This window comes from Pyrenophora tritici-repentis, chromosome 1, assembly GCF_003171515.1.
Source record: "Pyrenophora tritici-repentis strain M4 chromosome 1, whole genome shotgun sequence".
In the NCBI taxonomy this organism is placed as follows: domain Eukaryota; kingdom Fungi; phylum Ascomycota; class Dothideomycetes; order Pleosporales; family Pleosporaceae; genus Pyrenophora; species Pyrenophora tritici-repentis.
The window spans coordinates 298,480-318,031 of NC_089390.1; the positions used below are offsets into that span (position 1 = coordinate 298,480).

A 19,552-nucleotide genomic window follows, 5' to 3' on the forward strand; every position below is an offset into this window, starting at 1 on the left:
AGTTAAAGTCGAGGTGGTGGTACGTGGAGGTCGACCCTGGGGCGGTTCAGACTGGATGAGCACACCTCGACTGACATGCCCACGTAAACAACACGGTCGCGTGACGAATTAGCACGTGATAAAATCATCATGCAGATGCGCTGCTGTCGGCACAAAAAGGATTGGTAGTCATGTTTTAGGTGGTACGTTTGCTACAATCAAAGTTTAAGTAAGGGGAAACTGGAGCGAGTTTACCTGGTAGACTATGCATGGTCGTTGACATGGAGATGGAAGATTGATTGATGGTGAGTTTTCAATTTTCACATGATTGCACGTGATAGTCGGCATACACGCTCGTCAAACGCCGACGGGTCCGAGCTTTGGACAAGGTGGACAATCTTGGAAGTAAACGGCAGCGACAACGTCACAAAGTAGGAGAAGCATTTGGCGAGCTGTGTCCATTGCTCATGACAAGCTTTGGCTGCCACGTCCATCAACCAGCACATCCATCGTGTAGTATAACACCATACTGGAGGCCACATTGAGACACAAATTCGATACATCTGCTTTCCTCTGTTCCCAATCTTTCTTTGATCTTTGTTATGCGGGTGTAAAAGGCGATCATTCGGATAGGCACGCGCGTTCGCATGCTGGCCGTTGCCGGCATGAGCAACATCAAGTCGCGGCTGCACAAGGTCCGTTCCAAGCTGCTCAGGAGAGGAAGCTCAGCGTCGACGGCGACGCGCTCCTTGACATCCTCTGCGGGCAGCGAGAGGCATCCACAAGCCCTGGTGGCCAGCTCGCTACGCAAGAGCGTCTCGTTGCAGAAGCTGGCCGAGGCGGGCGCGCCCGAAGCCGCCGAGAATACAGCAACTAACGGGCATACACCCACCAGCACTGCCGACGAGCCTCTTGTATGCCCAGAGTTGACTTTGGAGGAGCCTACGCCTGTTCCCGCTGTTCTCGAATATAGCAACCCTCAGCAACAGACGTCGTCGCTCTCGCTGTTGGCTCCAGGAAGCGACACGATCGACGCATCTGCTACGCCTTCGGAATCGACATCCACATCCCCATCACCACTGCCACTGCCACTGCCACTACCATCACCTTCGATTTCGCCTGCGCCTGCGTTGCCACCTGCTCTGCTGAGTCCGACTGTCCAGCCCAGCGCCCAAATGTTGCACCGTAAGATTTGGGTCAAGCGGCCCAATGCCTCGGCCACGCTCGTGCAGATCCGTGAGGACGACCTTGTCGACGATGTGCGTGAGATGATTCTCCGAAAGTATGCAAACTCCCTGGGCCGGAGCTTCGACTCGCCCGACGTCACTCTGCGCATTGTGCCGCGCGACGCGCAACGTGGAGGGGAGCGCACCCTGGGGCCTGAGGAGGACATGTGCAGGACACTCGACCTCTACTTCCCTGGTGGTCAGACTGTCACAGAGGCTCTTATCATCGACGTGCCCCAACGAAGGACGCCAAAACCATCACCGCGCGTCCCAATGTACTATGCGCACCACGAGGATGGCTTACATCAACAGACGGAATACTTTCCACCCATGCCTGTTATCGCGCCCTCCCCAGCTACCCTGGGCTCAAGCCAGCAGCACGACGCCCGCATGCCCCTCCCCCACGCTTCGCACTCTATCGCTGTGCTCAACACCGGACAGCTGCCTGCCCTGCCTTCACCTGGAGGCACAAGACGGGGACCACTCCATGCACATCGGCCGAAATACCCTAGGACCCATACTGCCTCGCCCACTACCCTCGGCGGCGGCATTCCCTCCTCCGCCACGTCCGCCCGTCCCCCTAACCGTCCGCGCCATGACTCCACGGCATCTGACGCGAAGAACTCGGCTGCCTCGAATAACCCGATACCCACACCTCCCGCCACTGCCGACCTCATCACACACCAGCCAGCCCTCCATGAGTCAACTCCGCCGACCCCGCGTATCTCGTCGCCTCAGCCGAAGAAGAAGCGCAAGAAGGCTCCACTCGACGCACCCAGCTTGCCTGCTGGATTGCTCGATGGGTCAGTACCACCTATCAACGTGCTCATTGTGGAGGACAACATTATCAACCTGCGAGTTTTGGGGGCTTTTATGCAGCGTCTCAAAGTCCGCTGGCAGCGTGCAATGAACGGAAAGGAGGCCGTGACGAAGTGGAAGGCTGGTGGTTTCCACTTGGTACTCATGGACATTCAGCTGCCCGTCATGAACGGTCTCGAGGCAACAAAGGAAATTAGGAGATTGGAGCGTGTCAACAGTATCGGCGTCTTCAGCAGTGGGAGCAGCGAAGCGCCAAACAACAGACTCGGCCAGGATGCCAAGGGGAAAGACGAGCTAGTTGCGGACGACCGGCTTGGTGACAAGGGTATGTTCAAGAGCCCTGTCATTATTGTCGCCCTCACTGCCAGTTCGCTGCAAAGTGATAGGCATGAGGCGTTGGCGGCTGGCTGCAACGATTTCTTGACAAAGGTAAGAACGTTAGACTTCTTTCCGATTAGCTTTCACTGACACAACATAGCCCGTCAACTTCGTCTGGCTCGAGCGCAAAGTCAAAGAATGGGGATGCATGCAAGCCCTGATCGATTTCGACGGCTGGCGCAAGTGGAAAGATTTCGCCGACAAGTCTGAGAACAATGATACCACATCGAAGCTTTCCGGCAGCTATGCGAGCATCGCCCCAAACAAGAAGCCCGTCACCCCAAGTCCAACACTTTCGGCCGCTCCACCGGATACAAATGGTACGAGCAAGGATGCGGAAGCTGAAAGGAAAAGTAAGCGCAAGAGTCTCGTCCCGCCTCCGATGCTGCAGGAAGAGGCCGAGACACCGCCAGTTGAAAGCGGAAGCGGAGATGAGTAAGCTCCGTTCCAAATTCACATTTCTTCGGTCCGCATACGTTCTGGAACCTCCTGTCGAGTCAAAGGTTCTAGCCTTACTTTCTGCTGTCTTCTTTGCCATACATTGCACGACTCTCCTCGCCTATCAAATATCAAAAGTCACTCGGTTGTAAATTGACATAACACCATTTTGCATGGCCCTCGTGTTTTCCATGGGTCTTTTTCTTTAGTTTCGCCAATATTTTGTGTCTACTTCTTGTTGTTGTTGTTGTTGTTGTTGTTGTTGTTGTTGTTGTTGTTGTTGTTGTTGTTGTTGGCGTTTTTCATTGGTCACGGACGTACCTGCTATACAATTGTCTTTTAGACAGACCTCACTACACACCTTTCCTATGTAATCTGCTTCTGGCTTAGAAAAGGGACGCTGGACACTCGTTTTACCGTACACAATATGATCGCCTCGGGGCGAGAGGCTTGGTTTTGATATTGCGACTGGTAAGGCTGGCGCCGGGAATAAAGTAGCTTTTGGTTGTAATGTTAATCGTGTGAGACTGTACTTCTATGCATCGCTGTTGGTGACTATTGATAAGCTTGTGTCAGAACCCTGTCTGTTGCCGGGTCAACGGTTTGCCCTCGCTTAGACTTTCCACCGTGGACCAGTGCAAAGCGACCCTGGCAGGTCCAGCCAGACCCCCAACCCACCGTCAACAGCCATATCATTCGCTCAACCGCCTGACATGCCACCAAAAATTGTATACGGAAAGAAGAGAACTGGCGAGCGACCTGCCTATACAAAGTTTCTGTCGCCCGAGAAGGATGTTGCGCACAAAGTCGTGGGGAGCCAAAATGTGGCTAGCATCACAACAAATGATTGGCGGGATCAGCTCTTGACGGCAGCAGAGTCAACAGAACAGCAGAAGCAGAAAGACGATGAGATCTCGGCGTTGGAGAAGGGGTTTGAGGGTTTACGAGTGGAGCAACCAAGGAATTCGCCAATAGTGCGCATCACAAAGAAACAATACAACCCGCTGAAAACGCCAGCTACCGATGGAGACACGACAAAAGAGAATGCGATTCCAATCTATGATGCTCTGGAGGAAAGCATGCGAGCTTTGGAGATCAAGGCTCCGACAGAGGAGGACCCCGCCATGCTAAAGAAGCCAAGAAAACCGCGTAAAGTTTTGAGCGATCGGAACATCAATGTTTTGAACGAGACGCATGGTCAGGTTCAGTCTGTTCCGAAGAAAAAGAAGGAGAAAAAGCGAATTGTCCCTATCGCAGTGGATGCAGCTGCCGAGGTCCCAAGAAACGAGGAAACACCAATACGTCCCAGATCGAAGCAACGAAGACCACAGTTACCCACCCCGGAACCAACGCCTGAGCCTGAAACCATTTACTCCGCCTATGCGTCTCCTCTCCTAGCTCTCAGCGATAGAAAGAGGATTGTGGGCTTCCAAGACTGGCTAGGCGAACTAGAACCGCATTTCGAAATCACAAAGATTGCAGAAGCGTCCTTTTCAGAGGTATACCGTCTATCCGCCACATCTTCCACGAACGGTGTCACAGAAGAATCAGTACTCAAAGTCGTGGCCCTGAAGACACCCCCAGAATTCCCCTTTCCATGCCAACTACACACCCGCGCGGTTCGCGATCGCGAAGCGCAGATGGAAAAGGAGATGGCGCAACGAGAAGAGGAGGACCAGTGGAAATCGCACGTCGAGGATGTAGTTTCAGAGGTTAGGCTCCTCCAGAACCTAACTCACATACCCGGTTTCACCGTTTTTCGCGACCTCACCATCGTCCAAGGTAGACCGTCAACGTCCTTCAACGACGCCTGGAAGGAGTGGAATAAATCTCGCCCTCGCGGCAAGAAAAGCGAGTTTCCGGACCCCAGCAAAAAGGCGAGCTACGACGATAACCAACTCTGGGCTGTCGTTGAAATGCAAGATGCGGGCACTGATTGCGAGAAGATGATGGAAAACGGTGGGTTGAGCTCGATATGGGAGGTCTGGGACGTATTTTGGGGTGTAGCAATTAGCCTAGGCAAAGCAGAAGAAGCATGTCGGTTCGAACATCGCGACCTCCATCTCGGCAACATCTGCGTGCGGTCCTCACGTACAGACGGAGACGTATTACAGCCCCCCGTCCGCGACCCCTTACGGCGGAAATTCCGCTTTACGGGCCTCGAAACTACAGTTATTGATTACACGTTATCCCGCGCTGACATCGTGCCCTCGCTCTCCCGGGACGACGTCGATCTATCACACATCTCGAGCACTACGGCTGGCAACGAGGACGAAGACGATGTCGTTGTCGATGTCGCATACCTGGATTTAGACAAGGATCCTGCGCTCTTCCAGGGCGATGCGAGTGAAGAGTATCAATACGAGATTTACCGGTATATGCGCGGCGCGGCTTTATTCGATAACCCGCTACAAGCTGAAACATCACATCCACAAGAAGTCGAGGAAGAAGAAGAACCACAGATCCCAATAACGCCACGTCGCTCACCGAGGAAAAACACACATATCCGCTTTGATTCCATCCCCGACACTTTACCCGAGACACTCCGCCGTTCACCGAGAAAACACTCCGAGCGCCACCCCTCATCGTCCAGCCGAAACGTGACAAAAGTTGTAGACGAACATGTCTGGAGACAATTCCATCCTAAAACAAACTTAGTATGGTTGCACTTTCTCTTGCATAAACTGCTCAACCACCTGTCCGTCTCGCCGGATAGCTTGTCGACGCATCAGGCGCCTCAGGAGGGCGAGGACGTACAGAAGGTAAAGAAGAAGGCGCTTAGGTTACAAAAGGTGTTGAAGCGGGTGAGCGAGTTGCTTTGTCCGGTTGCGCTGGGTAGGAGGGAGGGCTTGGGTAGTGTCAAGGAGTTGGTTGTGTTGGCGTTGGAGGAGAGGTGGGTTAGGGTTGGGGATGTTGAGGGGTGATGTTGTGGCATTGTTTGGCGTTGTTAGGAGAGGCATGGTATGGTGATTAGAACCGCATCGCTGTACGTGTAAAATTGGAGTAAGAATTATCTTGTTCTATGAATATGCTGAAGTCTTGTAAATCGCTGGAAATCGTGAACGGTGCGCTGAGCGGATATGTGTATATCGTGTGTCACAACAGGACAGATATTAGAAAAGTCTATAACTCGAGCTCGCTGAAGGGAGATCGTATCTACTTGTTACGGCGGAACGCAGCGAAAGGAGGGAAGAAGTATGCGGGGTGGAAGACGGTAAGGATCGTGCATGCGATAGCCAGCATCCTGATTCAACGAATTAGTAACCGAATCAAAGCTTCCAGGCGGTTTGCGATGAACTTACATGCCATCTAGCAATAAAAACTCCGTCTCATTCCGCATCAGCGCATTTCCCCAGCCCCCTGCCATCTCCGGCAGACGATAAATGCAACGAACCAGCACCGTGGTAAACGCCAAAAAGATCAACCAACCAAACAACTTGACCCTTCTTAACCCGGCAGCTCCTGTTTCCTTGTCGACTTCGTATCTGCTCTTCTCGCCCACTGTCTTGTTCAATTTGTTCGCCCTGCGATACCTGAAAATGTACACCAACACTAATAGCCCACACACGGCCATGGTAACAACTTGAAACGCGATACCAGCGACGATCAACTTGTTGCCTCCATCGATGAGTTTCTTATTCGTCGTCCCACCCGCAGCCGCCATACCACCACCACAAGCCTGCAGCACAATCGACCCAAAGTCGCAGCCGATGAAGATCCACGGATACAACCTCGCCTTGATAAGAGAATGCTGCGGTCCACAGTACAACACAAAATGCTTCAACGTGAGATAAATAGCCGCAGCGACGAAACTAGGGCCGAGCACAAGACAGCATATCTGCAGTTTAAACCCAGATTCGCTCCAGGGGTTACCGTTCATGATGACGCGGCCAGCGTAGCCGGCGGCTTCGAGGAAGGTGCCGACGGCCAGGGCGGCCGTGTACGTCCATGTTTTCGATAGCACGCCGATGACGAGGGAGGCGAGGAAGAGGGTGCCGAAGAGGGCGCAGAGGAAGGCGTTGGCGCCGAGGTTGGGTCGGTAGCCGTAGAGGGTGGCGTGCACGGGGCAGTCGGGGCTGACTTGTAGACATTGGCGGAAGTCACCTTTTGGACGGTCTTCGGCAGCAGCGACGACGAGGGTTTGTGTTGTTAGGGCGAGGAGGAGGAGGGTTAGGAGACGTCTGGTGCGGACGTGTGAAGACATGATCACGGTAGAGCGTAGCGTAACAAGGCACAAAAGTGCTAGAACTACGGGGGGTTAAACCAGGACAGTCCGAGGGGAAGGAATGACAAGAGAGCGATGTTTCAAAGACGACAAAGGGTAGTGGCGGCGCGTGGGGATTTCTATGTACAGTAGATAGGCAACAGACTTTCAAACCAAAAACCCACCCGATTAATCGGGGCTGTGCCCGGTCACTGTCCTAAGTATGGGATGCATGTGGATGGGCGGCTGAGCCTAGCCCTTCTGTTAAGGTACATATGTACGGCTACCCACACCCAACCGTATACACCGTAAACGACACATGCACATGGCAAAACAGTGTTGCTAATTTCTAAGCGAGGCTTCCTGAGCTGTAGCTAGGCGCCGTTTCATTGGCGCTTAGGGGCCTCGCTTGCGCAATTTGGTATAGTATGTAGGCCAAGAACGAGGAATTGCTTGCGCTTGCGTAGGGACCAGGGTATGGGACTTGGGGGGTTAGTTTAGATATCTGACGGAAGGCGAGCCTTCCGTCGTGCGTCTTGTGAGATGAGTTGTGGGTTTTTTTTGGTGGCGGCCGTGGTGTGTGGATGGGTGGATGGGGTGGCGTTGTTGCTAGGGGATGACGTAAAACACTGTTTCTTGTTCTTTCTAACCCGGCGAGCAAACGAGACAGAGCTGCCATCCAGACAAAGACGGAGGGCCTGAAGTCAGACGTACTTACGCATCCTTTCCCTCGCAGGCCGCGTTTCCCAGCCGTTTAACCGCTGCCGCCGCCGTTCCCCAACGCCAGGTTTTGGCCCACCCAGATTATGCAGCGTAACCGAAGTGCACATTATTTCGCGTATCTGGTCTTGAGGTCCGGTCGCCGGTATACGGTTTACGGTTATCAATACGGTTTGATTGTCCGTGATCCCTGCTTTTGTTTAGTTAGGGAGCTATTCTTTCTGGAAATAGAGGCCCGCGACTGACTGCCGTTGGTGTGGAAATGCTCCGCTGCAAGGACGTACCGAGAGCGCCTGCGAATTAGAGGGGGTAGAGACCTCGGGGCTGTGACTGGAAGCGAAATGGAATGCTGAATAAGCTTTTTCAGACCTAGCTATAGTGGGTTGCTTCTTAGGCCTTTTTCTCTACCTACTGCCTCCTGCCTCAATAGAGGTGTTGGTGTGTTGTCAGCTTTACAGTAGGCTGATTCCGTTCTAGGCGCGTTTTGCGCTCGGTGGATTGGATTTGGGGCGTATTGTCCGATCACGTGGTGACATGTGTCTTTCCATCACCCTCTCTAATGCTCCAGGCAGCCATACATACACATTTACACATCAGGAGATGCTCACAACATCCAAGGCCACCCGACCTCAAACTGGAAAATGGTGCTACGCTTACACCGTTGATGGCAGGGGGCCTCTGCTCAAGTTAACGTATCTGGTGTAAGTACCATGGTTCTGGTAGAAAACTACCACAGAACGCGACATTGTGATCCAATAACGCGTCTTGAAATTTGAAAATTTAATTTAGTTGTAATGAGTACGTTGAGAGCCGGACTCGCCGTCATCCCGCATACGATGATCCCAATCGATCATAGTGCAGGGGGCCTCGGCTGCAATGCCACGAGTCTTTTCTGACTTGCAGCGTGTTGCGCGTGCCCATGCATGCTGATAACACGCCTGTGTCGTTGAAAAACTCGGGTCTCGTAGTCGACGATAAGTTCCCGGCATCGTTCCGCGGCATCGGGCCAGCGTACGGTCCGATGAAGAGGATGTTGTGCAGGACGTCTTGCTGACGGATGCGAATACGAGTAACGTGACGTCAGCACAGGCCTGGGGAAGATCAGCTAGCTTTTCTAACTTGTTTGGGCAGTCCGAGATAGTGCGTCTAGAGAGTCGCATAGTTTATCAGTTTGCATTGGCCGTTCGGCTTTGTGAGCGGGCTGTGAAGCCGGTGATTGCGACATTTGGCTGCACTCTGGAAGGATTGAGCAGACGGGTGTTCAATGGCTTTTGATTGCTGATTAGCATTGACAAATCGTGGCATGTTATGTTTTACATCTACCGCGATTCTCTTATCGAAGATTGAGCGCGACTAGTTGGCAAGGATGGACAACAAGCTCTTTTCGAAGTTCTGCTCTTGCGACCGGATGGGAAGGGACTCGCAGTAACGATTTGATGCACGTGATTATGGCAGGGAACCCAGAGTTCAGTGTGTGACGGTCAAATCAAGGGTGACTCAAGAGATGAATTATCTGGTTCGGATTGCAGAAGAACTGCAGAGCACGAGAGGACATTCAACCATAAGAGACAGAATGGAAAGACAGGCAAAATTCACAGCGAATGCCTATCAACCATCGTCTACTCTAACGTGTTAACGGTCGAACCGTTCAACGGACGAACCTTTGCGAGACGTCGCAATCTGACTGCATCGAGCAAGTAAACTTACAGTAAAGATCCTGTGTCCAAAAAGGCCTACCGGAGATTATTTCAAGGCCACCAACCGAGCGATCTTTAGATTTTTCGCCACCACTAGACCTGGACCCTTAGTTGCTCCACACTAGGTAGGTACCCACACGTCTTTCCACCAACGTCGACCTTTATCACAACGACAACGACTTGACTATCTACTGCATTTCCCGCTGCTTCGATCCTACCCGGTAATTATTCAGCGGACGCTGATGTTGTTGCTAGGTGCATCCCAGCAATCTCATTTCGGCATCATGTTGCTGAGCAGAGCTACTAGAGAACGTCCCGAGCTTCGTTGTAGTCTCGTCTCACTCATAAATTGCGGAAATTGCATCTATGCGTACTGGTCAACATAGTGCAGCAAAATCTTGTGGGAGACAAGATAGAGATTGGCTTTACCCGTGACCACGTGGTCGCAAGCATGACACTGCTATCATCAGCTGTAAGCGCCGTGTGGATCCGCCAGCGCGGATAACGACAGAAAGAGCAATAGTACAGAACTGCAGATAACATGTCCAGCGATTAGGAAGGTAAAGCCTTTTGTTGTTGGACCAACGCCAACAGAGATTTATCATTATGTAAAGAGATCTAACAGAATCACGTTAGGAGCTCAGTCGCGCGCTTAACATTACAACATTGACATGTTGATAGCATATCCGAATTTTACACCGCAACGAGATGTGTTCACGCCAAGCGAGCTGTGAGATTTCGCGAGTCAAGCGTCAGCTCGACGCTGCTGGGGTAGATGCTGGTAGTATATTTGTTCCGCGATATACGAGCGGAAATTCGAGATATGTCAGTCTTCGCAAGGCCTCGGACTTCTGCAAGTCGCTTGACGTGGGATCTTGTACAATCATGTCCACACGCACATATCTTATCATTGAGAGGATTCTCAACATCGCAAGATAAGTCGTGGATTATATGGATCCACATTTAAAAGTCCGAACGCAGAAGGGATGCCGAAGGACCGAAACGGTAGCCAAGCATCTTGGGCCTCGCGTCGGAACGAAGTCAGTTTAGGGTGCGGCGCAACTGCGGGTACTAACCTCCCGAATCCCCGCATGCAGCGAGTACGGAGAAAAATATCCAGCCACTCGCACCACCTTTAATCGTTCCGTACTCAGTACGAGTGGTTTGCAAGTGGTATGTGATATATCTCTCCCTGCGTCTGTGTGGTTGAGAGCTGTCTAAAGCTAGGACTTATCGGCGTCCTCCTCATCGTATTCGCCTTCTGGATGATGTACGTGCACGGAACGGCGCGACAGAGTGCCAAATCCTTCAAAAAACGCTTTCGGGATCATCTTATCCTATCTGGGAATGGATCTGCTATCGTTCTTCCCATAGCACTATAGCTCGGTAAAGAGTAACATAATATAAATACTGGAGACATACGGGGGAACATCGTTCGATCAATCATCGGCCGTGTCACTTTATGTACTTCTCATAAATTGCCGAAACGTGCTGCGACTTCAAACCCCCTTCTCTTAACAACACAAATAAGCCGTCACCATGCCTGGCGTGACGAATCAGGTTCGACAACGGACACTTATCCTCGATCTGGGGGACGTGCTCTTCCACTGGTCTGCCCGCGACCTCACGGTCTTCTCTCCCCAAACATTCCACGCCGTCATTCTATCACCAACATGGAGCGAATATGAGAGTGGCCGGATAACCGAAGAGAAAGCTATCTCGCTTATTGGCGAGGAGCTCTCACTCAAGCCCTCTGACATTGCAGAAGGACTCTTGCAATGTCGCAACACGTTGCGAGTCGACTCGGACCTCATCAACGAACTCAAGAAGCTCAAGGCCGAGTTCCAAGGAAGCCTCAAAGTTTACGCTATGAGCAACATAACCAAGGATGATTTCGCACGCCTCAAGCTCATACTGCCAGATTGGAGCTTGTTCGATGCCGAATACCCATCCTTCGAGGCCGGTATGACCAAGCTAGAGCTGGCTTTTTTCCAGCACGTCATAGACGACATCGGACTGAGCGACCCCACCTCCGCTATCTTCGTCGACGACAAAGTCGGCAATGTTAACAGAGCGCGTTCTTTCGGTATACAAGGAATCGTGTTCGGACCATCAACTGATCTTATACGCGAGCTCCGCAACATGCTCTATGATCCCGTGCCCCGGGCACGGCAATTCATGGAGACTAGCTCGAAGAAGAACACGTGCTATATTGAGGGCGGCGGCGAGTTTCTCGATTCCTTCTCTCAGTTTCTCATCCATTATGAATTGAGGGACACCAGTCTTATCAGCTTGTCACGTGCTGATGCCCCGGCGGCGGAGGTGAAGAAAACTATTGAGCAGGCTGCTCGGGAAGCGAGAACGTGGAACTACTTTATCGGCGAGCCAGTCGGCACAACAAAGTCCTGTAAGCAAACCCTCATCGTTCTATTTGCACGTGATTGTATACTAACTATGCACCATCACCAGTCCCAAATGACATCGACTCCACATCGACTTACCTGCTTGCTTTCTCCCCACCTGCGGCCTCAGCCAATCCTGTCTTGGACCGCATCGCCGCAAACCGCCACGCCACAGAAGGCCTTGCCATGATCTACTGGTGCGAAAAGCGACCTCGCATCGACCCCTTCGTCCTGGTCAACGCTATCCGCGCCTTCTACCACTACAACCGCGGCGTAGAGATGCAACCCGAGCTCAACTACGTCCGGCGCATCCTACTCCACCGCGGTTACGTCGAAGGCTCTGAGATGTACATTTCCGGTGAACCCTTCTTGTACTTTGTATCCTGCCTCATTGCGGAGAACCCAAATGCACCAGAGGTTCAGACGCTGCGGGAGCCTGCGGCTGCTGTTCTTCGCGACTATGTTAACAGCAAAGGTGATTCTTTCTGTGTTACGGCACGTGTGCTTGCTTGTCAGAAACTTGGTGTGGATCCGCAGTCGGATATCCGTTATCTCAAGAGCTTGCAGGAGGTCGATGGCGGTTGGGAACTTGGTTGGCCGTGTAAGTTTGGAAGGAGTAGGAAGAGGATTGGGAGTCGTTCTGTCTCTACTGCGTGGGCTATCAAGGCACTTGAGCATGACGCGCGGAAGTTTCAGAATGGCACTAATGGGACGAAGCTTGAGAGGGCTCTTGGTAAATGAGATGGGTTGACTTGGGATATGAATCATGGTATACGACTTGCATAATGTTTTGAAATGTATTGTTCTGATGAGATGTTTCGTTCTCCACCTTCATCTTCTCTACTTTCCTGTTCTAGTTGTCCGAGCTTATCCTCTCCGACATGACTGCTTCCTGCTTCTCGTTTGCGTGCGCAAACTTCCTGTACCTCTCCTCCTCGTCGGACTTGCTCACCCTGATGACCGTCCTGTTCTCCTTGTTCAGTCCCATGCACAATCTTGGCTTCTCGAAGAACATGATGTCAATCTCCTCCAGCGTACGTCCAGACGTCTCAACACCAAAGAAATACGTCAGCGGGACAAAGGAAGCGCAGACGACAGCCCAGACCCAGAAGTAATGGCCGCGGATATTATCAAGACCGATGGGCGTAACCATAACCACGACGAAGTTGCTCATCCAATGAGAAAAGACGCCGACGGCTGTGGCTTTGTTGCGTACGCGGAGAGGCTGGATCTCGGCTGAATAAGACCAAGATACAGGTAAGATTCCGAGGGTGAAACAGTCGAGGTAGAGAAACATGAATGCGACAGCTGCGGCGGCGCTAGAGAAGCTGTTCTTGGAAAGACAACCAGCGATCAGGAACATGCAAATCGCACAACCAGCTGAAGAACCCATGACCGACCATCTACGTCCGATCTTGTCAATGTAGAAGTATGGGGGCCAGGAGAAGATCGCGTATTGGGTGAATGCGACGGAGGCTAGGATAAGAGACATGCTGGGGGAGTAACCGAGGTATTCCTGGAGAATGAATGCGAGGTAGTAGCATAGCGCCTGTGTAATTGTGAGTGGAGGTGGTTTTGGGGGACTAGTTGAAGGCTTACGTTGATACCCGACCATTGGTTCATGAGGTATGGGCCCATACCGAGAATGACACGATGTAGGTTGCGAGTCTTGGTGGCGTTGCTAAACACTTCGCTCCAGCTCGGCTCTTCTTCGTTACTCTCAGCTTCGATAGCGTCGAGGATTTCCTGGAGTTGACCCTGGACCTCTTCGTCATCGATGGGCTTGTCCAGAAGCCTGCTAATCGTATGCTTGGCCTAGAAATGTGTCAGTTTTCACATCGGACGAATTTTGTTGCAGTCAACAACATACCTCATCGATCTTGCCACGCGATGCCAGCCAACGTGGTGTCTCACACAAGAACGGGCATAGAGCCAGCACGATGAGGGAGAAGAGGATCTGGCAAGCGACCGGGAAGCGCCACTGTAGCGAGTTGTCGGCGTAAAGTGTCGCGAAACATAGCCAGGACGCGATGGCTACACCAATGATGATCAAAGCCGACTGTACGACCAGTAGGGAGCCACGGTTATGCGCAGGCAGAGTTTCCGATTGCAGAATCGGCACCGCAACGGTGGAGAGCCCGACACCGACGCCGGCAATAATGCGTGAGACGAACATTTGCCTAGAGGATCGCGTGATGTTAGCATGGATTCTATGGTTAGACAGAAATCACAGTACGTACCAGTATTCAAAACTAGCAGTCTGAATTGCAGCCCCGAAGACGACAATGAGGTTTGCCAGGATGATGGATCGTTTACGCCCAATTTTCTCTCCAAAGACGAATGCCACAACAGCACCAATCGCACATCCTATATCGTAAATAGCTGTGACAAGGCCAGTCATTGTCGGGTCTGGGTTGCCCAGCATGTCCTTGAAGCGTTGACCGCCAAGGATACCGCCGAAGAGACCTTGATCATCTTGATGCTGCGTTAGAAACACCTCCTCAATAGCACTTAAGAAGTAGAGTACTTACATCCAAAAAGGAGAAAGTCAAACCCCGAAGTCAACAAAATGATAGCAATGAGGCTCTTGCCCCTAAGCTCGAGAAAACGCATGATGAGACTTTGAACCAAACACCCTGAATTGCAAGCGTAGGAACAAACCGCAACAGCGACACTCGAAAAGAATTGTGGACCGCAACCATCTAGCCTATATAGATTTCTATATTCTCACGATGTGCACCGGCATCTCCTCATTGAGCCTGGCATCATGTGTCTCCAACGTGGGTGCTAGGTTGCATGCAGAAAGTCTGACGGTCTGTGTCCGGGGTAAATGTGGGCCCGTGGAGAAGCGTTTGCGGAGTAGTTATCTGCGGAGTACAGGAGAGCCATGCTGAGGCTAGGGAAAAGCACGAGAGACTTTTGGGGGAAGTTCAATAGAAGGCTGGGATGAGGTAATCTTGGTAGCTGGGGCCGGCTGGGCAGCGTGCGGGGTTCCCGTATTCGGCATGCCGCACGTCTGTTGGGGAAGGTTCGCCGACGCATCGTAACAGGTGATGGTCTTGACTTACGGCGTGATAGACTCTGTGGAGCGTAACTATGAATCGCGTTGCAATCTCGAAGCCTGCTTTTTTCGGTTGTGATTCAAGATCGCGTAGAATCGAATTCTGCTGATTGGTTGTGCTCAGCATGCTGCCCAAGCAGTCTTTGGAGTGGTCTCTCACCCAAATCGCAGGTTTCGGCCCAGTGACCGGTTCTTCTCGTCAATTTACCCAGGATGAGCTACCACTTGACCACACTGTGCACCGCGCATACGGCTGCTCAGGACGCAAGACCTCATTCTCAGCGCTCCCGTCGCCAATCTGGAGCAAGCGACGACACGTTACGTGACTAGTCTTCTTTCGCTCCATATGGGAATCTGGGGTCAAGCAATGACACGGTAAAAAACTGGGGTATTCGTGAATGACGGCCAATCAACGACTACGGTCCTTTGTTCTCAGATGGATTGTATGCGGGGATGCACAAAGATTGTGCCTTGAACCCCAGCCTTGGCCTCGTGCTTATGATCGTCTCCAACTCGGCTCCATACGAGACTCCAAATTTCTCTTGTCTCTGACGTACACACATGGCTTAGCGTCACGCCCTCCATCTCTTAACACATGACCCAGCCATAGTTTAGGATTGGAACATACACCAGGTCTTGTCACGATGAAGCATCTGTGTTTGTACCAAATTGACATACAGCCCCTGGATCGCTCGGTACACTCAGCCGCATGTAGGCGACAGCTTTCAATTCGAAAGCCCGAGACGAGCACATAGAAACCTTGTGCCGAAATCTAGAACCTGAAATCAGAGACGAACACATGGAAGCTGTATGTCAAAACTTGAAGCCAGACACATATGTAGAAACTGTATGACAATTTGAAAGAAAAAAAGAAACCCATGAACATTGCATGCAATTATCTATGTGTTAAAGTTCATAACTACAGAATTTGCATGCTTCTATGTTATCTTATTCTTTGCAAGCACTGAGAATCTCCGAGTCGCCAGAAATTAGAGAAGCGGACACGGCAACCAGACGAGTTATTTTCGAAAAACTTCAAAATGCTGCACTCATGTCTCCCATATGTAGGTGTTTCGGGACTCACAAACATGTTTTTTCCCAGTTCATTTTGATTCGTGGATCACGTGATATTTTTGCGTACAAATTACAATGAGACATGTGCACAACGGCAGTAATGATTTGTAGACACCCTCTTTTTAGACACTAGCATGGAACCTTGACCATAGCATTTTGATTTGCGAACTGTGAAAAGCATATTTTTTTTGCCGTTGTCTTTTTGAGAGTAGGGTAGCATGTGCTTTATTTGAAGGAGAGAGAAAGTGTCGGATCGTGAGTATCGGTAGAGACGTCGGCTGCTTGACACTTCGGCCCGACTTCGGCCCACCTTGCGCAGAGCTTAGGTGTACCTTCGTAGCACCTACGTTCGTAGACAATGAATACCAATACTAGTCACCAGAAGAACTTCGTTGTTGTTATTCACCCATACGATCGTACAAGGCCTACCAACAGAAAGAGAATATAGCGATAGACACACCCTTTATACCGCTGTACCTCGCACGTAAGGAGCTCAAGGCTGTATTTTGATTTTTAAGAATTCAAATTGAAGACGCACATTCAACGTTACCATCAGGATTTTGATGTAGAAAGGAGGAATTTATGTTGTGTATGGAAACAAGGGAAAAACTGGGCGCCAGGGAAAATATCTACACCCTCCTAAGCTAGTGCCGAACATTCTCCGAGTCTTATAGGCTTTTGGAACCCGGGAAACGCACATCGCATTATTCGCCCGCAATTTTAAGAATATGGAAAGATTGTTTTTGGTGGAAAAGACTGAAAGACAACACCAGGTAGAATACTCATACCCTGCCGGCCTGGCGCCGAACCGGCGACATAGTTTCGAATCTCGAAGATTTAGAGACACGTTGATCTTACAGCTCACGATTTTGGAAAAAAAGAAGGGGATATTTTTTGTTATGAGAGTAGGAGAATCGGAGTGATAGGTGCGATATTCATACACCTGCTCTTTAGCCTCCGGCTTTTCCGCATATGGTCGCGGACTCGGTTTGCTTTTTCTGCGCGTTCATAAAGTATGGATTGGAAAGTCTCAGCGCAGTCATGTGTAGTATAAACACTCATTTTGGAAACGCACATTCTGATGGTGAACATTGTTTTAGAAGAAAGAGAAGTCTGTCTTTTCTATCCAAGAGTGTACCGAGATGAGGTAGAGACCATGAATGCTTTCAAGATGTGATTTTTTGGTTAGAATATCCGTATTTTCCAGGAAGAGGATTCGAGGTGATTTAGTGCATTCCAGAAAGAAAAGCTTAGGGTAGTCTGTAGGCGTGAGAGCTAGAGGGTAGGGTATTTTTGTAGATTAGCTGCGGCACGATCCCGGCCACAGACATAAGCCGTAATCAAACGCGTTTTCAAGTGAAACGGCAGATTTAACCACAACAAGAGCAGAAGAGAACAGAAGAGAAACCATTGGTATGACAATGAAAGCTTTCGATCTTTCAGAAACTTCATTTATCGCTGTTCGTCATCTTTTGATAAGTAAGAAAATAGAAAATAGAGTATAGGAGTAAAGACCACACCATCCAGTGGATTTTATAGAGTGACTCCTTGCAACGACGGAGTCGCAGACATGGAACTAGTTCAGAGATAACAATACAGAAAAGAAAGAAGAGGGGGAGAGCTTCCCATCCAGACGTTTTCATAATCTTTGGATTCCAGGCACAGAACGAAGAGGCTAGAAGTAAAATGCAGAAGTAGAGGCTGCGATATTCAGGAATTTTTGATTCCGCCTACGAATCATCATTCTCAGCAAGAGAGTGAGTTTTCTATCAAAGAAGGAGCGTCATACCAGTGTTTGCCGGCTGATTTTTAGGTTTTTCAGAAACAAAATCTCATGTGATAAGTGTATGTAACTTTTGGAATCAAGAGGATAGAAAGTGAAGTAGAAGCAGGAGGTAGGAACTAAGATATCTGGAAGCGCAAATAACTAAGTATTCAGGCTCGCCCAACACAGGCATACATTCGGTATGGCGGATGTTTTTTTTTGGAAGGATGTTGGTAGGGCTTTGCACTAAGTGCGAAAAGGAAATAACGTAACTAGGAATGCATTCTATTTGGTGATTGTTCTGATTGATTCTCTTGCGAAGGAGAACTATGGAAGAGCTAGATATAGGAGGTCTAGTCTGAGCGCTGCTCGCGTGACCGAAATCAGTGCGGCCGATCGCGTGGCTGAGATATCGTTGATATCTGTGATCCGACAAAGAAGGCGTTTTACCTTACCCGTGGAAGAAAGGAGAAAGGAACCTTTATCCCTATAAGTACCGATTCCAAGCTTTCAAAAGCAGAATATGAGGATGTCGTTTTCGTGTTCTTATAATTAGGAATATAGAGATTGAAGGAAGGAAACGAAGTCAAAACCGCGATATTAGTAGCTTGTGTACACTAGTCTTAGAATTTACGGTGCACATCATATTGTTTGACTTGCATTTTTTGTGTTTCGAGAATGAAAAAAACATTTTAGCCATCGACCCAGAAAAGGAGGGGAGTAACCGCTTGTAGTAGTTATTAGGTATACTCTGCACAGAATTTTGTTTTTCGGGTAGAAGATAGATGTGCCATAGAAAAGGCGGAAGAAAAGAGGAGAACCATGCGAACGTCGCTAGCATTTTTGTAACTTCCAGGAACACCACCCACAGTCCGCAACAATCAATTAAGTGGGTCCTAGAAGGTTCAGATTGGATTGATTGATTACCGCTTTAAGCCTAGTAGTTACCTATAGGAGTTTAAGCCCTACCTAGATAGGTAAGTGGGTCTAGGAGAGTGACCGGATTGAATTGATTGTTGCGGAGTCTAACACCACCACACATCCTGTTCAAAGCTGATTGTTACAGAATCAGCCCGCCAGAATGTGAGCCACAGAGGTAAGTTTCGAAGTTCCAGAAAAGAGTTTATTATGGCTGTAAACATAAGAGGAAAAGAGGAGGAGGACCATACCTTGATTGCTATGGCTTTTTGGAGTCTCCCGGAGACTCCATGCCCAACCCAACATCCGCTCTTCACAACCAGTTTTCGAAACGGGTAAGTAGAAACTCAAGAAAAGAATTAAAAGACTTGTTGTCCAGCAGGTAGATTTTATACCCCCAACCTCGCCACTACATCCAACGATTGTCTAATACGTTTAACTCGCACACATAATGCAATCCCACATCGACTTTACAGATCCGCACACTCATAGATCGTTTTATAAGCATCTTTTAGAATCTCAGAAGACTTCCCCAAATCATTGGAAGTTCCTTAGAGAGTTTCTTTTTTGGGCACGCGGAGACATGATAATGCCCGTTCTGATTTTTAGTAGGTAGACTAGCCTGAGTAGCTGGTTTATCCCCTAAGTACATACACCCCCACTGTAACAACTTTTTAAATGTGTAGAAGATTTCTCTAGGCCATAGATAGTTTAGGACAAGTCTTTAGCAGCACGCGGAGACATGTAGACTATATTGCTGTTGATACGGCTAAGGTATCGGAATCACCTTCGTTGCAACGAGTTGAAATGATTGTGATTGTTCTTGTTGTTCTATGGAGGTGGAGGGAGGTCGGCAGTAAGGCAGCAGCTA

At 50.0% G+C, this 19,552-nt stretch overlaps 5 protein-coding genes across 5 annotated transcripts; 3 read left to right on the forward strand and 2 right to left on the reverse strand.

Annotated features, from left to right (window-relative positions):
- Positions 1 to 1,154: 1,154 nt before the first annotated feature.
- PtrM4_001170 (CheY, CheY receiver) lies at positions 1,155 to 2,841 on the forward strand (the record flags this gene model as incomplete). The annotated part of the gene is made up of 2 exons (XM_001941719.2): positions 1,155 to 2,453; positions 2,503 to 2,841. The coding sequence occupies 2 exons, from the start codon at positions 1,155 to 1,157 to the stop codon at positions 2,839 to 2,841; spliced, it is 1,638 nt and encodes a 545-aa protein (XP_001941754.2).
- Positions 2,842 to 3,553: 712 nt separating this feature from the next.
- On the forward strand, positions 3,554 to 5,764 carry PtrM4_001180 (ALK1, Serine-threonine kinase haspin family; the record flags this gene model as incomplete). The annotated part of the gene is made up of 2 exons (XM_066102580.1): positions 3,554 to 4,931; positions 5,154 to 5,764. 2 exons carry the CDS (start codon positions 3,554 to 3,556, stop codon positions 5,762 to 5,764), a joined length of 1,989 nt encoding a protein of 662 aa, XP_065964782.1.
- Positions 5,765 to 5,996: 232 nt separating this feature from the next.
- Positions 5,997 to 7,044, reverse strand: PtrM4_001190 (RTA1 multi-domain protein; the record flags this gene model as incomplete). The annotated part of the gene is made up of 2 exons (XM_001941721.2): positions 5,997 to 6,084; positions 6,143 to 7,044. 2 exons carry the CDS (start codon positions 7,042 to 7,044, stop codon positions 5,997 to 5,999), a joined length of 990 nt encoding a protein of 329 aa, XP_001941756.2.
- A 3,956-nt stretch (positions 7,045 to 11,000) lies between these two features.
- On the forward strand, positions 11,001 to 12,604 carry PtrM4_001200 (hydrolase (HAD superfamily); the record flags this gene model as incomplete). Its single annotated transcript, XM_001941722.1, has 2 exons — positions 11,001 to 11,868; positions 11,931 to 12,604. The coding sequence occupies 2 exons, from the start codon at positions 11,001 to 11,003 to the stop codon at positions 12,602 to 12,604; spliced, it is 1,542 nt and encodes a 513-aa protein (XP_001941757.1).
- Positions 12,605 to 12,716: 112 nt separating this feature from the next.
- Positions 12,717 to 14,476, reverse strand: PtrM4_001210 (ProP, Permease major facilitator superfamily; the record flags this gene model as incomplete). The annotated part of the gene is made up of 5 exons (XM_001941723.1): positions 12,717 to 13,412; positions 13,463 to 13,678; positions 13,734 to 14,043; positions 14,104 to 14,338; positions 14,395 to 14,476. The coding sequence occupies 5 exons, from the start codon at positions 14,474 to 14,476 to the stop codon at positions 12,717 to 12,719; spliced, it is 1,539 nt and encodes a 512-aa protein (XP_001941758.1).
- Between the last annotated feature and the right edge of the window lie 5,076 nt (positions 14,477 to 19,552).